At 31.9% G+C, this 21,213-nt stretch overlaps 2 protein-coding genes and 2 long non-coding RNA genes across 5 annotated transcripts; 2 read left to right on the forward strand and 2 right to left on the reverse strand.

The window, feature by feature from the left end:
- Positions 1-7,978: 7,978 nt before the first annotated feature.
- On the reverse strand, positions 7,979-9,882 carry LOC146933674 (uncharacterized). The gene has a single exon (XM_085705467.1). The coding sequence runs from the start codon at positions 9,500-9,502 to the stop codon at positions 8,099-8,101; it is 1,404 nt and encodes a 467-aa protein (XP_085561593.1). The 5' UTR covers positions 9,503-9,882; the 3' UTR covers positions 7,979-8,098.
- Positions 9,883-10,887: 1,005 nt separating this feature from the next.
- LOC146933675 (uncharacterized) lies at positions 10,888-13,503 on the reverse strand. Its single transcript, XM_085705468.1, has 2 exons — positions 13,163-13,503; positions 10,888-12,202 (listed from the first exon to the last, which is right to left on the reverse strand). The coding sequence occupies exons 1-2, from the start codon at positions 13,448-13,450 to the stop codon at positions 11,030-11,032; spliced, it is 1,461 nt and encodes a 486-aa protein (XP_085561594.1). The 5' UTR covers positions 13,451-13,503; the 3' UTR covers positions 10,888-11,029.
- A 1,400-nt stretch (positions 13,504-14,903) lies between these two features.
- Positions 14,904-15,911, forward strand: LOC146933676 (uncharacterized). The gene is made up of 3 exons (XR_015007525.1): positions 14,904-15,084; positions 15,447-15,506; positions 15,823-15,911. It is a non-coding gene; the product is annotated as an uncharacterized LOC146933676 (long non-coding RNA).
- A 118-nt stretch (positions 15,912-16,029) lies between these two features.
- LOC146933677 (uncharacterized) lies at positions 16,030-18,935 on the forward strand. Of its 2 annotated transcripts, XR_015007527.1 has the most exons (5): positions 16,030-16,113; positions 16,212-16,301; positions 17,420-17,465; positions 18,162-18,533; positions 18,606-18,935. It is a non-coding gene; the product is annotated as an uncharacterized LOC146933677 (long non-coding RNA). The 2 variants fall into 2 exon arrangements; XR_015007526.1 differs by lacking the exon at positions 17,420-17,465.
- The last annotated feature ends 2,278 nt before the right edge of the window (positions 18,936-21,213 follow it).

The raw sequence follows: 21,213 nt of genomic DNA on the forward strand, positions 1-21,213 counted from the left end.
TGCGCAGCGTGACTTAAGTCACGTTGCGTGCTGTTATTAGCCAGGCAAAACCACTTTCTGCCTTATTTTCAAACAACACACACAAATCTCAATTTTCTCTCAAATTACCCAACTCCAAAATTTCTTGAACTTCAAATCAAACAACACTACAACAACAAGAACAAGTAAGCTTTCACTTAAATTATGTTGGTATGATAGATTTTTTTTGTTAATCTAGAATTTGTTAGGTTTATTGTTTTGTTAAAATTTTAATTTTTTTTGCAAGAAATGATAGAATGCTACATGCAAATGACTTATAATGCTTAATTGTTATGATGTTTAGATGTTTGCATGATTATGTTAGATTTTTTACACTTAGATTAGATTTTTTTAGATTTAGGGTTTGTTTAAATTTTGGTTATTTTGTTTTTTGCAATATATGATACAATGTTACATGCAAATGAGTAATATTGCTTAATTATTTAGATCTTTGCATGTTTATGTTGTAGTTATTATTTTTAGGGTTTATGTATAATTTGCACTCCAAGTGTTTGATGAAATGTTTGAATGAGTTTTTCATTGATTGTGTTTAATTTGTAATTGTGTAGATTTGAAGCAATGGCCGGGTGGATCGACGTTCATGCACAATTCAACAGCGGAGAACCTCAGAGGTTGAAGGTTCAGTGCCTTGATGTAACGTTAAGAGGTCTCAAGGATCAACTGAATGAATTCAACCAAACACTCAACCCCAGAGACACAAGAAGGGTGCAAAATGTTCGGTATAAACGTCCAAAGCTCGACGAGGGGAGAGTATCATTCACTTGGGTGGAGTTAAAGAACGACGAAAACGTGACGAGCATGTTTTGGGAGCACAAAATGTTCCAGTGGATCGATATGCGGGTAAAGTTGTTGAGATCAACTGAAGATATTATCAATAGCTTGATTCCGCCAGAAGATCGTCATTAGTTAGGGTAAGGTGCATTCCAACTACAACAATTGTCTTACTCTGAAATGGGTTAATTCAAACTTGCCAAACGGCGAGGACTCAAGCATTTCGCTCGGCATTCATGTTTTTCCTTTGAAAAGATTAAATTCTCGTTAGGCTGGTTTAAATGAAGGTATTAAATGTCAAGGAATGGACCTCAATTCGGTGGCACTTGAATACATTCATCTAGATCAAGCCTAACAAAAATTTATTCTTTTCAAAGGAAAGCATGAATGTCGAGCGAAATGCTTGAGTCCTGTTGTTTGTCGAGTTTGAATTTACCCCATTTCAGAGGTAAGACAATTGTTGTAGTTGGAATGCACATACCAACTACAACAATTCTCTTACTCTGGATGGGGCAATTCAAACTTGTTAATCGGCATGATTCCAACATACGATAAGCTTCTTGAATGCTGGTATTCAAGTGTCAAGGAATGGACCTCATTTCGTTGGCACTTGAATACCATCATTCAAGATGTTGATCGTATGTTGGAGTCCTGCTGCTTAGCAAGTTTGAATTTTCCCCATTCAGAGGCAAGACAGTTGTTGTAGTTGGAAGGTGCATGTTGTAACGCCCTCCTTTTTATTTAATTATTTTAATTAGTTTTAGAATATATTTATATATTTATATGATGTATATGAGGGATATATGATTTGTTGAGATTAGATGTCTTTTTATAATTTAGTTAATATATTTTGTTGAGCGATATTTTGTTATGTTATATGTTGGTATTTACTAGCATAATATATTTGTTAATTGTTATAGATAAATATTTGTTATTTGGTGTATTATTATATATTTAGTAGAGAAATATTATTTATTAGAATATGAGGATTATTAGTGTGAGTAAAATTGGAGGTTAGAATAGAAAGAAGAATAAGTTGTTGGGCCTAAATAGATTTGGGAAGAATATTTTAGTATTATAAATAGAGAAGCTTATGTTAGAAAGAGTTTACCAAAAATCGCTTTTTGTAAAAGAGGAGAACAAGAAAAATAGATTTGGGAAGAATATTTTAGTATTATAAATAGAGAAGCTTAGGTTAGAAAGAGTTTGCCAAAAACCGCTTTTTGTAAAAGAGGAGAACAAGAAAGAAGAGAAGAGAAGAGAAAAGTCAAGAGAAGAGGAGAAGACCTTAGGAAAGAAGAACGCTGCTGCTGATTTAGGAATTAATCTAAGGTGAGGGTGAGACTATCTTGCATTAATATTGTTGTTAAATCATTAGAATACATCTAACAAGTTGGGGAGAGTTTGTGAGAATTTGAGAATTAGGGTTTTGAGAGAGATTTGATGATTTAGATGATGAAAACTTGTTGAATTGATGTAGAAATTGTGTACAGACCTTAGATAATCCATATGATGATTATTGAAAGTAGTTTTGAGGTTAGCTTCATGAGATTAGGTGAAACTTGAAGAAAATCTGCATTCTGCCCGAATTTTGATATTAAAACTGGTATTGATCAGTGCAGAATTGGTCTTAGGTGTAAACACGAAAGTTGTAGGTATGTATGTTAGCTTTCTAATGCCGTTGGTCTCACGTCAAATCGATTTATAGAACTTGAGTTATGGTCAAATTACTGCACGTAGGTCATGGTGAATTTTTATGGACTTTCAGCACAACTTTTCCGAATTTAAAATGAAAACTGGTATTGATCGGTACATAATTGGTCTTAGGCGTAAACATGAAGGTTTTAGATAATTTTGTTAGCTTTCTAGTGGCTTTGATGTCAAGATGTTAGGATGTCATAGATGTTCATGAAGTTGTCTAAATTGTACGAAAGTTATGTCGTTGCATTAGAGTTGTGTCGTTGCATAGTCAAAGATGGGGGCTCAATGCCCGACAGGTCCTTTATGACCTTAGAGATGAGGGCTTAATGCCCGACAGGTCCTTTTTGACCTTAGAGAAGAGGGCTTAATGCCCTGGTGGTACCACATGCATAATGAAGATGTCTAAGATGATTTAAGATGATTTGAGAAGTAGAAGTTGCATAGTCGAGTCGAAGTTGTTAAGATGTTGAGATGTCAAGTTGTCAAGTTGTTAAGATGTCAAGTTGATAAGTTATTAATAAAGTGCTATGATGAATGAAGACGAATGATTTATGATAAGATGTTACGTGAGTTATAATTATGTTGATATATGAAGTTGATTACGAATTTGATTATGAAGTTGTTTTCGGTAATGCTATGTTTTGATAATAATACTTATGTGAAATTACATGATGATGCTTATGATTATATTTGATATTAGGTGTTGATGCTTATAAATAATGTTTGATGAAATGTGGTGACGTTTATGATTAATATTGATGTTATGTGATGATTGTTGGAGACTATTATTTGATGTTATATGATGATGTTAAGATTAGTAATTGATAATATATGAAGATGTTTATGATTAGTGTTAAGATAGTTTTACGACCAATATAAGAAGATTAATGACACTAGTTAAGGAAGTTTAAGTTGTTAGATATGATTAATGAATTATAAGATGTTTAAGTTGTTGAATGTACTTTATATGATTTATATGCTTAATATTATTGTTTGAGAAATCTCACCCCTCTGCTTGGAAATGTTGCTCTTCGTATGAGTAACTTGCAAGTAACTAGGATTAGTTGCGGTCGTGAGTGGACTCCTCACAAGTGTGTCTTAGGTGCTCTGATACGTAACAGGATGGGATTATGTCTTCTATTTCTATTCCTTACGTATTACTTATGGATTTTTATGAATAAATGTTGAACAAGACTTGAGATTTTTATGATGAGGCCTGCGTGCCAAAGACTTTTTATGTTGAATAAACTAATTCCGCTGCGAAGTTTTGAATTACTTATGTTAAATGATTTTGAAGAATAAATTGCTATTTATTCAGTTTATGAATTTTTAAGAAGTGTAGCATTCCGTTAAAGTTGAATTACTCTGATTTTTAATTATGAAATTTTTACGTTTGGGAAAACGAGGTGTTACACATGTAATGTAATGTAATTGTTGACATACATGTCGTTTATGTAATGTAACGAAACCTTAATTCAAATTTTTTTTCGAATTTATTCACGCTATCGCAATATTTATTCGAATTCACGCTGTCGCAATATTTATTCGAATTTATTTAATCGCAATTTTTTATTCAAATCATTTTATTGACTTTATTCTAAATTATTTTATTCTAATTATTTTATTGCGTTAGTTAAATCACACTATAAACTATGCGTGACTTAAGTCACACACCTTATAAGCTATGTGTGACTTAAGTCACGCACCTTATAAATTCTAAAGGGACACAATATACAACCAGTGAATATTATGTGTTTCGGGGTTCACCAATGCTTTATTTTGGCGTGACCTAATTAAGGTGGCCCAACCGCCATTTGCAAGTTGCATACTCCCTCCGGTCCTATTTACAAGAGAAAATTGACTTTTTAGATACATTGAATAATCTATGTATCTAGTCAAGAACCTAAACCAAATACATAAATTATTTAATGTATCTAAAAAGTAAATTGTTTCTTGTAAATAGGACCGGAGGGAGTATAAGTTTAGAATTGAATGATATATGAGCCAATGCAGTTCAAGACCACACATAGCGATAACCAACGGGAGAGATATCAAAAAGTGAAGATGGTGCTTTTAAGTTGCTGTGTGCTCAAAACTAGGAGTGAAGTTCAGCTGGGTTAAGTTAGATTTTGCAAGATTTAACCATGTTTTGTGAAAAAAAATTAAGACCGAGTGCATATTGATTTTGCGGTGATAATAATTAATGTTGAATGAATTGATTTTGTAAAATTGATTTTGTTTAAAAGTAAATTTAAGATAAAGTAATTTATGTTTAGATATATTCATATAAAAATGAATTTAAATTTGTGTGTAAAAATAAATTATAAAATAAAAAAGTACAAGTCATAGCTTCAAGTAAAATCAATTTTAGAGGTAGAATCAATTATATTCGAAAACAATCAAACATGTCAGAATCAAATACACATTCAGAATCAATTCTAGCATCTCCAAAAGTGGAACCAAATAAGCGAAGTATGTGTTTGGAGAGAAGTTAAAATTTTCAAAACCCCAACAGAAAATCACGTTTGCAGTGAAGCCGTAAATACTAACTTCACAATATCACTTTGAATCCTGCCTTGGGACGCGAAAATCATGCCTCCAGCGCTAATCCAAACAGAGGCTAAGCTTGACATATTGCTCACATAGACTTATATTTCATATATGAATATGGTATATCAGAAGTCATATATGACTCTTTATCATATTTGAAAGTCTATTTCACATGCACATGTTTAAATAAATAATTGGCCAAATACCTCCCCGGGTCCTTTAAGTTTCGAGTTTGTTTCGGATAGGTCCTTTAAGTTTCTAAGGTTTCAGATAGGTCCTTTAAGTTTCGAGTTTGTTTCGGATAGGTCCTTTAAGTTTCTAAGGTTTCAGATAGGTCCTTTAAGTTTCGAGTTTGTTTCAGATAGGTCCTTTCTATCAACCTCCGTTAAGCCAAATTTGATCTGTCCGTTAAGCCAAACTCGAAACAAACTCAAAACTTAAAGGACTTATTAGAAACTTAAAGGACCTATCCGAAACAAACTCGAAACTTAAAGGACCTATCAGAAACCTTAGAAACATAAACGACTTATCTGAAACAAACGTGAAACTTAAAGGACTCACGGAGGTATTTGGCCTAAATAATTCTATCTATTTCTAAAAAAACAACGAATTAATAAAACAAAGAGATTAAATTCACTTTTGATATTTAACATGTTATTTTTTAAAAAATGATTATATATGATATCATATTTCATTTATAGTTTATAATGGTACATTTAAATATACAATTTAATTTAGACTAATAGACTTATATCACTTAAATAATTAACAAATTTAGTACAAAATTTAATAAATTAATAGACCGACTAAGTAGACCAAAAAGACTTTTTTTATGATCTATGATTTGACCTCTTTAACTAAATAAACTTAACATTATTTGTTTATAAAACAGATTGGTTTAAGCTAGACCTGACATAGACCCCTGTAAGTCGATTTGACGTACTCTCACTTCTACTCAAAATAAACAAAATACACTATCGAAAAAACCATCTTCCACTAAGCAAAAAAGTATAAAAAAAAAACCATCAAAATATATATTTTGTTAAATCTGAGGTCAGGGGACTTAAAATGCACTACCCAAAAGTGAAGGATTCAAAATGACCCGCAATACCCATAAATTTCCTTTCTTTTCTTATGAGAAAATGGCCGTAATATTTCCTTTGTTATCTTTTTTTTGTAGTGGCTAGAGTTTGAACCCTGAACCTTGCATATTTTATGCATTGTCCCAACCAACTGAGCTAATCTTCTACTCAAAATAAACAAAATACACTATCGAAAAAACCATCTTCCACTAAGCAAAAAAGTATAAAAAAAAAACCATCAAAATATATATTTTGTTAAATCTGAGGTCAGGGGACTTAAAATGCACTACCCAAAAGTGAAGGATTCAAAATGACCCGCAATACCCATAAATTTCCTTTCTTTTCTTATGAGAAAATGGCCGTAATATTTCCTTTGTTATCTTTTTTTTGTAGTGGCTAGGGTTTGAACCCTGAACCTTGCATATTTTATGCATTGTCCCAACCAACTGAGCTAAGCTCACAAGGACCATTGTTATCTTTTTAAACTTTAAAAAAAAAAAAACTTTTTAAAAACACACTTTGATTATTAATCTTTGCAACATTACAAGTTGTCATTCATGTATAACGCGAGCTCAGTTGACTGGAGTATACCATTTGGTGTTTATTATGACATGTCAAAAATTGCTTATGGGAATGTGTTCTCTCCAATATTCTATAATTTGAATCAGGATTCATCAAACTCAAAATATAACTTCACTGTCTTTTAAATTTTTTATAGCTCCCCCTCTTGAAATAATAATTTCATCTAACTTAAATTAGGGAGGATGAGTCTGATGAACCCTAACTATATCTTCCCCGACGGTAAATTATTGTCTAAGAAATTTTAAGATTTTAATTGCTAATTGAATAACTTTGAACCAGGGGAAGCAGCAACCCAACATATATTTAGATGTTTTTGTAACGGAAGTTGTAAAAAATGTCAAGGATGTATATGTTTTGAGAAATAAAGGACTTATTTGAAGAAAAATATAAACATAAACATTAATCTAATACAATAAAATAATATTACTAGACTCAAGCTTGGAAGAGGATTTCCTTTGAGTTTAAATTGCAGTAATGGACTAATGGTACTGAACTGGGGCAAGGAGAACAAAAGGAAGCTGGGTTTAGGTGGAGCTGTTGCTGCGCTATCCCAAACAAGAAGGTGGGGGATTAATTGTAGTGTGGTTGGTGGAAAATTGTCGGTGGACAAGAAAGATCACCACTATGATAAACGTGTTGATACTTTGTCACATTCCAAATTCGAATTCATATGAAAATGTTTAATCTATAACGCATTACTAGTTGACTGGGTTTTACGAACATTTAATTTGTCTAAGTAAAAATTTGTAATTAATCTAACTCAATCATATTTGCATGATCACAGTTATTTGGATTGGCGGATGCACTTGTAATGCATTGGAGGCTCAAGCACCCACAAGAAGACATTTATTTTTTTATTTTTTTTATAGTGCTATATTATGTACTTTTCCAACCCCATAAAACTAATTAGGTCGACTAACTTATATTTATTCAGTCACCACAAACATAACTTTTTTGTTTCCTACTTTTCACATATATCCCCATTTCTTTTTCTTTGATCTTTCTCAGCCATGAACTTTGTCAAGAATCGATTGCACAATCATATGTGAGACGAGTGACTTACTGAAACAACATAATATTTGACAATAATAGCCTGATATATATATATATATATCTATTGTTTCATTAAAAATGAAACAATATATCTATTTCTTTTAATGGATATAAATAGTTTTTTTGGTAGTGTAATGGATATAAATAGTTATTTGAATCCTACCCTTTCTCAACTCAACAAAAATAAAAAATGCATAACATTCGAGCCAAATCATGGCATTGAACTACTAATGTTTATAGACATGCTTATTTGGTGCTTTTAAAATTGAATCATATATGAAATTATAACAAACAAAAATAAATTAAAAATTACATTTACTTCAATTCTTCTTGCCTTCTTCTCCATCATTTTCCACGTAAGCCTTTTTCCTTCTATCAGCCCCCGCAAACAGACAAATCAACAGAAAACACGTGGCATAAATCCCGTGAATCTTCCAATTACTCTTCGGCGGTTGCCGCAACACCACCTTATGAAACACCGTTACGTAATAATGAAGCCCAACGGAAAAGCCCACAAAAATCTGACCCAGGCCCAAAAACTTCGAGCCCAGCCCACATTCAGTGGAAAAGACAAGAACAAGGTACATGACAAGTAACAGTAGATAAAAAACGTAACCAAGAGTTTGAAGCACTTGAAAGCAGATATACGTGGATTGTGAAGTAGTGAATAGAAACTTCAATGGTTCAACTCCAGTGATTAACGTTGAGATGCAGAGAGTGGTGAAGTAGAGTGAGAGGTAAATTTGGATGAAGATTAAGATTTTTTGAAGTGAGAAATATGTTTTGATTTTGTTGCATAGGAGAGAGACTAATAGTAGAGGGATTAATACGAAAATGGAAGAAACTAAGGTGGCTATGGTTGGTGCATATTTTTTGCCTACGTAGGGTTTGAATCCTTTTGTCATTTGGTAGTTGGCTTCTGTAATGTAAGCTTTTGAGGTTGTTGAGATTCTTTCGAGGTCTGGAAGTAGTGTTCGGTGGAATTTGTTTGGTAGATCTTTGAACTCTGAAAGTGAAACAAAATCATCATCTTCATCTTCTTCTTGTTCTTGTTCTTCGAATGTATGACTAGGAGGTGTTTGTTTCTTTGGTTTTTTGTTTGTCTCGTGAGTTTGTGTTTTTGTTTGGCTTTTGTTGTTTTTGTCGGTGGTGGCTTTTGAGGTTTTGTTACTTGCTTTCACGAGATCTAATGTTTTTTTGGTTGATGTTGAGTTTAGCTTCTTGAACTTTGAGGTGGTGGTGGAATTGAGCTTCTTGAGGGTAGTGTTGGAAGTTGTGGGTTTGGATGATGCATTTTTGGAGCTGACATTGGTTTGGTTTTTGGAGTGGTTAAGGTTACTGGATTTAACGGTTTTAGTGGAATTGTTGTTGGTTTTTATGATCTTGGTTTGGTTTTTGGAGGAATTAAGGTTATTAGATTTGAGGGTTTTGGTTTGGTTTTTGGAGGTGGAACTATTGGGTTTGGTTTGGTTTTTGGAAGTGAAACTATTGGGTTTGATTAGTTTGGGTTGGTTTTTGGTGGATTGGGTGTTGGTTTTCTTCTCATTTTGGCGTTCTTTTTGGACCTCTTCTTCTAGTATTCTTCTTCTATGAATAGACAAGTGTGTGTTGCTCTGGTGTCGTGGTTCGGACCACCAAGAACAAGAGCAAAAAGAGGCAAAAAGAAATAAAAGAAGAGAGAGTAGGAGTACCTTTCTATAACACAAGTACATTAGATGAGCCATTAGCTTTGTGTAAGATCTAGGCTCCCGAAGATCTGGGGAAGGGAGAGGGTAATAGAGTAGTGAAGGATTTTATACTATGCAATTTTTAGCATTTTTGTTTATGAGCTAGGAGAAGTGAAACAAATTTTGAGTGGAAGTGTGTGCTGCCAAAGTAGCAAGGAGCATGTGGTTGCATAAATGGGCACTTGTCCATTAAGTATTGAGGCCAAATATGGAGAGGAAAATCAATATATAAATATATAAAATTAAAAAATTGTTAAAAGTTCACTTAAGTACTGATATAGTGATATTGATATGCTATGAGGGGGAGCTGGATGGAAGATGATTGGAGGTAGACCTTATCACATGGTTTACGGAGACCTCACCCCAATCAACTTTTGGGGACCCAAGTATTGCTGTTTTGAAGAGATGCTTTTCTAATAATATCATATCATATCATATCATGTACTAAAACTTCTTCACTATGTGTGCCTTTTTCACACATGCCGTATGAAGAAATTAAATAAATCGAGCCATGCAAACTGATTTTAAATCATATGCGGTGAATATTAATGTCTAGATTGATACTGACATATTGCAATGGAATCCGATGCGATCTAATGAATGCACCGTGACAAAACTATGGAAAAAATGGTTTCAAGGTGAGGGAGACAGACACTGATGGTGGAAATTGCTGACTTGGTTACAAACAAACAAAGAAAGGCCGACTTGGATAAACAAATTGGCCAATTATTGTTTTAGTATCTATTAAATTTAGAAATAATTTTATGTCTCAAGCAAAAAAATTCTCATAATTATATATACTAAATTAATTCAAGTTCTTCTAATTTACATATTTTAAAGATTTCTTTTATCATCTTGGAATTATTTACCCTTACATATTTTCAAAAGGGATAATAATCACTTTGATCTCTAAATATGTAATAAATAGTTACAATATTTCTTTTGTCAAAAAAAATAAAAAATAGTCACAATATTTCTTCAATGTATAAATTTTTTAAAATAGTCAACAATTGTGTACTCGGTTAGTCAAAATAGTTTCTGGTCTTAAAATAATATTTCAATGTTCACTATAACTCTTTTCATATAAGAACTAAAATGATAATAAGTAAATAATTATAAAGACTGATATGATAATAATTAAATATATTGAAGGACTAATATAACAATATTAATTAAACATTTTAATATCAAAGACTAGTTTAACTAACGAATTGCACCATCAAAGACTATTTTAAAAAATTTATCTATTGAGAGACTATTGGGATTACTTATTACACGTTTAAGGATCAAAGTGACTATTACCCCATTTTCAAAATACAAAAAAAATAAAATAAAATAGACTTGATTAATAAAATGCACATACTAGACAAATGACAATAATATTGAGCTGTAATGAAAGTGAAAACATCTTGTATATATTGTAGTGTTTCTATTCTTCCATCTATGAATTCAGAGTTTACTTTCCATTCATAAGCACTATCAAGGTATCAAATTACAAGGATTAAATACAAGTTTACTAATGTACTATTGGGACAACAAAACTTTCTCCTCATTATCATGAGTTTCATAATATTCTTCTCCTCTGTCATGTTCCACCTTTAGTTGTTCCATTTCTGATTCAACTAATGCAACCATTCTTGCTCGCTCCTTGTCCCTCGGGTATGTGAAATAGAGAAATGAATAAATGAAGACACATACTGCAATTGGAATTGCAATTGTACTATAAAGTGCCTTAGCAAGTGATGCCGCATTTTCTCTATCAGTTTCAATGATCTTCACAGAATTTGAAGATCCTTTTGGAATTGGTTTATAACCATAAACATGTTGAGCTAAAACGCCAACAATCGGTGGAGCAAAAGAAGCCAACATACTCTCAAAAGATCGATCCAAAGCATATATAGCCGTTCGCGATTTCTCAGGGACTATTTCGGCAAATATTGGATCATTAGTTGCTGGTGCACACCAGAAAGTGATTAGTCCCAAAATGACTAAAACCAAACCATGTACGAAGGGCGTGGATGGATCATTAGGCAATAATAACAACAAAATTGCTGCTAAAGGAATGGTTGAACCCGCACTTATTTGTGCCAACATTATTCTTCCGGTGTTTGGTAACCGTTGAGATAAAAAATCCCCAAACCATCCTCCAAATAGACCACCAAATGAATTAGAAATTATAAATATTGTCCAAATAATTGCTGTTGTACCATGTGAGAAGCCTGTTAGTTCTAACCAAAGAGTGAAAAATGATAAACTTGACCCTCGAAATGATCCAAATACTCCTTGAGCTACAATTATCTGAAATGATGGAACTTTTATGACTGTTTTTGCTTCTTTTATTAGATCTTTCATTTCAGAATAAAAGGACTTGTTTGGAGTTTGATATGATGTAGTTATTTTGTTGTCTTTTGGAAAGTGTGGATCATTAGCAAAGACGTGTACCAATATACCAACTATAACACTAATCAATGCCACCAGATGAAAAGCTATTCTCCAACCAGATATACCAAAGATTGATGTTGAGGCTAGTAGTACTGCAAAGAGAGAACCAATGATGCTTCCAAGGTTTCCTGTTAGATGAAGCCACCCAAAAGCTACACCACGGTTGCTATCAATTGTGGAGTCAGCAATTAGGGACTGGATTGCTGGAATCACAATGGCTAGTCCAATCCCATTGAAAGCTCTTGAAATTGCAACCTATTATACAATAACATGTTAGAGTATAGTAAGTACAACTCATATGGTATAAGGCTTAAGAAACATTTGATATGCAAGGCGAATTCAAACCCACAATACTTTATTTCTGAGCATTAATGTGTGTAGTTTCACCGCTAGGGTCTTTAGAATCAAAAAAAGTGCAAACCAGACTACTTTTCAAAATGTATCATACTATTAAGATGTTATAGATTAAATTAACTAATTTTCTTATTTTCTTTTATATTAACCCTTCGGTTATTAGGTGAAGGGGACCTAGTAATCCAAATTTCGACCAAGAAATAAGTAAAATCTGACCAAAAATTATTCTCACATGCATTGAACTTGGGGTTTGGGTTCTTTTGAATGATTCGTCTTAATAGTTATCATTAACCACTTGAGACCAGTAACTTTAATCTTCTTATATTTTGGCACTAAATCTACGGATTCCATATATTCATCGTTTTTATGTAATCAATGGGTTAAATTGTAAAGAAAATGATATTTTAATAAAATTAATTTATGGTTTATGATCTTTACAGTAAATTTTGATTGAATAAGAAATGAGATGCTTAGTGACAACTGAGTTGATCACGTAGAAATGATCCAACTGTTAAGGAAAAAATCTGTCTACGTGTGTATTGTAACAAAATTGATTAATTTTATTTTTAGGAATATAAATAAAATACGAGTTGTTAAGGGACAATGAATTTTCACTATCAAGACAGTTGTAGAAAAGTACTAGAATAAAAAAGTGAAGTTATAAGAATCATTCTTCATTAAGAAATGAAAAGAGACAAAGAAAATAGTATAAAAAAAGTCTAGTTGTCTTTGTTCTATAGATTAGTGATAACTTTTTATCACTTTTTGACAAAAAAGATGATCAGTTATAAAAGCACTGACCCATTATGTCCATAACCAATAAACAAGCCTATGAAAAATTGAAAAGAGAGGTGATATAACCTGCAAGAAGGTGGAGGAGACAGCAACGAAGAACGTAGCAGCAGCCCAAAGAAAAGCACCAAGAGCAATGACATGTGCACGATTGTGTCGTGTGGCAAGGTAAGCAGCAAGAGGGTAACAGAATGCTTGAACCAGGGATCGGTAGAGAGTGAGAGAACCTAACGCAGTTGGGTCAGCGTTGAGTTCATCACCAATCTCTTTGTATACTCCTGGTAACAATGACTCATCAGCTCTCTCCATAATACCTGCTAAATTTACCAGCACCAATGTTACTGTCTCTGATTTCATCTCTGTCTTTGTTTTCTATGGATGATGAATAACTCTGTTCTGTTGTGTGTTTCAGCGTTGAGGATCCAAGAGTGAAGGTATTTGCAATGTCTTTGGAGGAGACTGAGAGATGGGGTTGACTGGAATGTGATGGGCATTGATTGTTAAGACACTGTATGTGGCTCAAAAGTCAGAACTGTTCCTAGAGTTGTGACTTTTGGCCTACTATAAATCAGATATTTTCATATTATGATTCAACACGCATTTACCTCCTCATTTTATTTATAATATTTGAATTTAATTAAACAAAAATGTGAGAATAGACACAATCAGGGCATTTCCTTTCACCCCTTTGCTAAGAAATTTTGATCATACCAATGTTCTAACCAAGTATCTCATTCTTTTGGAGTGAACATCTAAATTTCTCTTTTACACTCTTGGACACGCTTTCAACTAGATCCTTGACATCATAAATACTTTAAATTTGGAGTAAACCATCAAATTCATCTCGCAATAACTATCATATTTGACCATTTTGCATAAATTGATAAAAATAATAAAATGAACTCATATGGTAAAAGACCGCATAGACATTGGATATGCCGATGTATGATTTTGAACACAAATTCTTCACCTCTCTGAAACTAATGTGTGTTAGTTTCACTATTAGACTCTCGTAGAAACTAAAGGATCATGTAATCCAACAACAAAAACACAATACAACTAAGAAGAAGAAATAGATTGCAATTAAGAGCCATAAGGTGGTTAAAAAGAGAATATTATATTGTCGATGTTATTGGAAAAAAAATTACATATATTGTATTGTTGGTGTCATTAAAAAAATAAAAATTTACATTGCATTTACTATGATAAGTCTCAATTTACATTGCATTTACTATGATAAGAATATTATATCATAAGTCTCAATTTAGTTACTATGAAAACTAAAAGTAACATTTATTTCATGAGAAAAATAAACCAAGACAATTCAATCACTACTTTCTTTATACTTTGTTTGGTTGATAAAAAAATCGAGAAACGAAAACAGTAAAAGGAATAAAAAAGTAAGATGATTATCTACAAAAATTATTATGTTACGAAGAATACAAATAAAATATTTCAATATAAACAATTTTTTTTACAAATCTTCTATATATAAAAGTTGTCCCAAGCAAACAATTTCGCCCTAATTTTACCTAAACCCTAGCAAATAAAATTCCTGTTTTAACCCTGACCTAAAGCTTAATTACGAAACAACTAGCCCTATTTTCCTTAACAACTATACGTAAAACAAACCACTATCCACTATTTTTTCTGCTTAATATTCCTATTTTTTATTACTTAAAAAAATTGTTTACATAACTAATTCCAATAAAAAATGAAAGATGCTACCTGATCCACAATTTTAGCCAGAATACGAACAAACGTATCATAACTCAAACCCTTCCCCTCCTCCTCTCTCTCATTCTGCGATTCACACTCTTCTCAGAGTTTCACATCCCTCTCCACTTTTTTGATCCAGTTTAGAAGGCATCTCTCTCGCACTCACTCGACTGCTCCGACACCATATTCATCGTCGATGCAACCGATCCTCTCCCTTCACTACCGATGAATCCACTGCCACCGACAATCAATTATTTATATTCCAACTCAAAGTTTGTTCCTCTCTCTCTCCATCTCTCATCTTCATTGTCGTTTGTTTTTCCAATCAAATTATTGCTTAGGTTTAACCTAATGTTTTTTCAAGTAAAATTCTTCATCTTATCTGGTTATTGAATTTCAGTAGTATTTATACGATGAATCAATATTTTGTAAATGCACTGTTGCTGATTTCTTCAACCCACAAGGTGTATGTAAAAGTGTTTGAATTATTGAATTTCAATAGTATTTATACGATGAATCAATATTTTGTAAATGCACTGTTGCTGATTTCTTCAACCCACAAGGTGTATGTAAAAGTGTTTGAATGATTGTGTATGAACTATAATATTTGTTGTGTTTTTCCTCTTATTTACAGGTTGTGAAATGTGAAATCATCCATATGGAAGTCAAGTTTGAAGCTTCTATACTTTTTCAGGTGAGGTTCATTTGTAATTTGTTTTCTTATTTTGCAGTTTTTTTTTAGATGATCATATAATAGGTTTTTATTTTTTTTATTTTTTTGGTGTTTTTCATTTTACAACTAATTGTTTTATGCTAGGTTGATATTACTCTACACTGATATCGATGATTTTATATGTGCCTCTATATCGAGTTTAATGGTGTTTTTTCATATTACAAGTATTTAGTTTACACTTGGTTGATATGTAGTTAGTTTTATAGCCGCAGATGCCAATTTGAAAATAGTTATTGCAATTTGTTTCCACCATCTCACCTTATTTTATTTTTTTCAGCACATCATGGAAGAAGAACAAGAGCACAGTAGTAAAAAGAACTCTCTGGCGGCCGAACACCGATGGAGCCCGATGAACTAAGAGCAATTGTCCTTCAAAATTTTGACATTCATGGTGAGGCCCAGTGAAAATCGTACTTACTTTTTTGTAGTTCTAAAGGCTTCTTATTGTCCTCATCTATTTTTATCGTATTTCTTATTTTACAGGTAGGTGTTTATTAAGGTTCTCTCTTTGTAAACTTCAAATATGACACATGGAGTGATTCCCAAAAGCTTAAAAGTTGTTGAAAAGGTAATATATTTGATATTCTGCCACTGTGTATGTGAGTAGATTGAACTCTGGTTTTGTTTGTGCTCTAATTTCCCTAATCACTTCATTTTTGCTTTCAGATTTGACTATTCATATTGGATTTGGAATGTGATTGGTTTATCCTTTGATAACTTGGAACTATTTTAAGGTTGATTTCAAACATATGATAGGTATTTTTCTAACCAAAGGTATTTTTCCTTTTCTGAACGTTATATATTTGAGCTACTGCTTATTATTCAGGAATCTTTTTTTATACTCCTTAAAACTGTACAAAAAAAAAACAAGTTGTATGATTCCTCAACTTCACCTATTTTTTCTGTGAAAGATTCCTCAATTTGGTGAAAGATTCCTCAACTCCTTCCGAGTAATAATTCTTGATCCATTTCCCTTTCTTTTGATTATTGATTTTTATCATCAATGTTAGACTTTTGATTATTATATTAGGTAACTTGGTCTAAACTCTAAATGACAACTTATATAGCATTTTGTTTGTTACTCTGTGTTTTGATTTAATGTTTTTGTCTTATAAATCATGTAAATGATGAAATAGAGACATAAGCATAAACCAAAATTTAATGTTTATTATATAGCATCTATGTGTTGTTACTTCTTTTGAACGTCGTATCTGCCGAATTTTGTGAGAAATTTGCTATGGGCAATGTTAGTAATGTTTTGACAGGCCACAATTTTATGAGGGAATTATACTTTCTTTAGGAAAAACTTCATAATATAACTTATCAATGATTTTAGGCTTATATGTTCTTTACATGTTTTGCCATTGTGTCAAGATTTTCAAGAGCATATGTAATTTCATACAATTTCTAATAATTGAAATTTCCTGCTATTGATGACAATGATTTCATCATTTTAGTGACAATGGAAATTGAAAAGTCGTAACCGACTATATGTTCTGTTTTGGATATTCTTTAAGTCATGTTGACTTAGGTACATTCTTTAAGTCATGTTCTGCTTTGGATATTCTTTCACTCATGATTTGTTTTGGATATTCTTTAAGTCATGTTCTGCTTTCATGCCACAGTAACCGAGAGCTTTCCCTCTCTTCACATTTTCATGGCATCGAATTTGTGAGATTTTTATGCAACTTTTCTGTTTACGTACACTAAATGCCGTTTTTTTTATTAAACTAAATGCCTTTTATTATTCTTTTGTAAATTGTAAATCACATATATTGTGTCAGCTTTTAATTTAGTTCCCAAATGTTATTAGTTTTAATTTGGTATCTTATTTGCATTCATAATACTAATATAAGAAAAAAAAATACAGTCAGGAACTGTGATTTTGCTTACCATGGAATTGGCATTCTACAACTGCCGGTAGGGACAGACTCATAAACTAGGCATCAAGTTTGTTTCCCTTTGCATAACATATTCTTTACTTAATTATGTTCATGTTTTACAAATCAGGGAACAAAACACTCATTTATAACTCTTAACAATTTTTAAACAAATTTTACAACCTTTTGGTCGAACTTCAATTATAATGTCCCTTTTCTCTAGACAATTAATGGTTAGTAAAAAAAAATCAGAAAAGCCCAAATGCTTGAAACTTTGAGGAACTCTTATTCATAGTAAAGTAGGAAATTCATCAGGTTATTTGCAGTCAAAACTTTGAGGAGCCTATTCTGGAATGACTCATATTGTAACAGATGGATGCTTATGATATTTCTGCTATGTAATTTACAGCTTTAGGCATCAATCTTGACACTGTACTATGTTACTAAAGTAGAAATTATTCAGGTTTTAGTTTTAGAAATCCTGCAGCTGTTGTGGGATTAAACTTGCTCCACATTGAGTGGGATTAAACTTGCTCCACATTGATTAAGTTTAGAAATTCTTGCAGGTTTTAATTTTACGCAGCTGGTACTGTTTTAATTTTTGCATATGCAACTGTTTTAATTTTTTCAGGCTAAGACTTGAAATTAACTTGATAATTTTTGTGTTTCTTCCTTTGTTTGAATTGATTGAAATTGAAAAGTAATTATTGTTATTGATTTTCTTTGAATGGATCAGGGATTATGTGGACGGAGGAAGAGCACAAGATGTTTTTGGTTGGATTGCAGAAAGTTGGAAAAGGTGATTGGAGAGGAATCTCAAGGAACAATGTGAAAACAAGAACGCCTACGCAATTTTCATCAAGACATGTAATCAGCTCAACTCATACGTTATATGTGTTGCTTTACTTCGTTTGTATTTAACTGTGAATGGTTAATTTAGTTAGCAATTGTGTGTCCATGCGAATCCAATTTGTACCATAAGCTTTTGGCCGTTCATGCGTCTTTTTGAACCACTGATGTACAAATCATGCTAGCTACCCTATTTTAATATCCTTGATGTGAAGTCATTTCTCCTGTTAGGCTTATACACTATTTTTCATGAAGACAGGTAAATGTTAAACTAATACGTTCTATGATATCATTTTATCCATGTCTATCTAACTATAATTGGTTAATTTAGTTGGCAGTTGTATGTCCAAGCGTTTTGAATTTGACCCAGAAGTTGTTACCTGTTAGGCGTATTTCAAACCCACTGGTCTAAGAATCATTTGGAGGCATTTGTTGTTACATGACAAGATCTACATAGCATATGAACCAGCTTTCTATTTTATTGTGTTGAGGATGTATTTTGGTGGGCTTTAGTGTTAACTTTGTATGCATTATTTGTCACTATGAGGTTCATTTATTGTACTTTTAACAATATTTAGTTTATATTGCGTTGTTAAAGATATTACGTGTATTATGAATCTCTTAAAATACTGCTGTTAAAATACTGATGTTTAATAGCTCATACTTTAGCCTTTGTAATTCACCACTCATTGTTTTTAGTTTCTACTTTCTCCTAATATCCACCCATTAACTAGAAAAATATTTTTCACTTGATGTTCACTTTGTTAAAACTGGGTGTAATGGGAATTGCTAATGCGTTTTTTGGGACTAAGCTGATACTTAATGGCGATTTACCTGATGTTGCTGCTTGCATGATAGGGTAAGCATTTCCGTTTTTGTATGCTTTGGAATAAAGGCTTATAATAGTGAATACAGATAGAAAGAGATATGTGTAATAGTCAATGCCTGCTTATAGTTAATGCCTGCTTATAGTTCGTTGTTTGTATAAACAATGCCTGCTTATAGTCAACTTCCATTCAACTAAGAGAAAAAAAATATATAATCTAATAGTAATATGTTTGGTTTAATTTAGTTGTGGTATAAAACTGTAGTCAATGGATCAAATAGTATACTTTTAATACGTCACGTTTTTGTAAATTTTTTAAATAAAGACGTTAACATTTTATTTGAATATTCTCTTTGATATGCTATAAAGATTTAGTTACATATTGACATGCTTTTAAGGAAAAAATCTTTATAATATTATCTGTCAAAAAAAAAATCTTTATAATATTATCAATCCATCGTTGGACATATACTCTACGCCTGTATAGTTTTCATGACCAATTCGCTCATTATAATAAACCATACATCTTTTCTCTTGAAACTTATGTGTTAGTACTTTTTTTTTCTACAACTTAGTGACTTATGAATTTTTTCTAACACTTAGCTACTTGAGTTTCACTGCGCTTTTAATGATATGGTATACTTTTATCATAATGAAAAATGCATCACTCCAGTTGACCCAAAGTGTTCGCCAAATTTCAACAAATAGCTCTGCATCTCTATCAGATGAGTTGCTCAACACCAAGAGAATGACAATCGAAAGTATGATTGAGTCAACTCAGGTAGCTGTCTATTTTTGAAATTTTTAAATATCGTTTTGGATTCAAGTCAATATACATGTTCAAGATTTTTATGCAAAAGGCGATGATTTTTTTTTACAGGTGTGTCAAGGTTCGGTACTTGCCACTCTATTTGATGTCGAAACTGGTGTTGATTGGTACTTTAGATCATGTGATGAGGACAACCAAGATACTGATGTGACATCAAATGTGGTGGTCTATAGAGAAGTTTTCCGTAATGTGTAGCACTTTGTTTTATAGTATTGTTGTTATTGCATATCAGTGCTATTTTTATGTCGACATACGTTGAATTTTCTTTTCTTCAAAAGACTAAGCCATTAAATTTATATGTTATGTTACTTTAACAGGGTCGATGTCATGGAAATTGTTTAATATAGTACATTAAAAACGTTTGTGGCAATTTATTTTATGAATTGAATTATACTATTTTTCTGATTCAAGTATTTACTTTCATATTTGTCCTATATTTGTTCTTTTGTATGACCCGTGCGTTAGCACGGGTCGATGGTCTAGTAGAATAAAAAAATAAAGAGAACAAAAATATAAAGGGTTAAAGAAGTTTTCTGTTCCTAAAAAATGACACAAATTTCTTTTTCACCCTCATATAAAAAAAGGGAAATATTTGCTTCTCTATAAATTTTTCAACATGCAGTTTTAATCCCCGTTTTTTTTTTTAAAAAATTTCAGTGTTTGACTGTTTCCTTTTTATTTATTTTTTATAAAAATGTGGTGCAGATGGTGAACCAACTATAACACCCTATATTCCCTAAAAAAACTACAACACCCTATATTATATATATATATATATATATATATATATATATATATATATATATATATATATATATATAGGGGATGTATCAAGTGAGAGGAATAGTTATTGTGAGAGGTGAGAGGAACTAATATAAACCATAGGATGTAAATGTACGGTCGTGATTAAATCTTTAATGTACACTGCATCATACAAAATTCGTTCTCCATCTTCTCACTTTCATCTTCATTTTCGTTAACACACACCATGACTCCATCATACCCATCTTCTTCTTCAATAAATTAAAGAACAGGTTTGTTCCATATTAAAATAAAATACTTCGTTCCAAATTAAAACATCCAGATTGATTCATATGTTTTTTAATAAGATCCAAATTGGTTTCAAAAGTTTGTGGCAAATTAAATTCAAGGCATGAATTGATTTCAGTTTGTGGTGTTCAAGTGTGAATCCATGTCCAACTCAACAGAATCCCACAAATTGTTATGCAGATCGTCAAATTTTCACGTAATCAATAAATAAATTAAGAAAAAAATCTATAGTTT

Source organism: Medicago sativa, chromosome 4 (assembly GCF_051527215.1).
Source record: "Medicago sativa cultivar Bolivia chromosome 4, Bolivia_mono, whole genome shotgun sequence".
Classification (NCBI taxonomy): Eukaryota; Viridiplantae; Streptophyta; class Magnoliopsida; order Fabales; family Fabaceae; genus Medicago; species Medicago sativa.

What these genes read in the sequence shown, in the direction of transcription:
- LOC146933674 (XM_085705467.1), bottom strand. Translation starts at nt 9,502, where the DNA reads ATGGCTCATCTAATGTACTTGTGTTATAGAAAGGTACTCCTACTCTCT.
- LOC146933675 (XM_085705468.1), bottom strand. Translation starts at nt 13,450, where the DNA reads ATGAAATCAGAGACAGTAACATTGGTGCTGGTAAATTTAGCAGGTATT. An exon ending in TCTCCTCCACCTTCTTGCAG is followed by an intron (nt 12,203 to 13,162) that starts GTTATATCACCT and finishes ATTGTATAATAG; the next exon opens with GTTGCAATTTCAAGAGCTTT.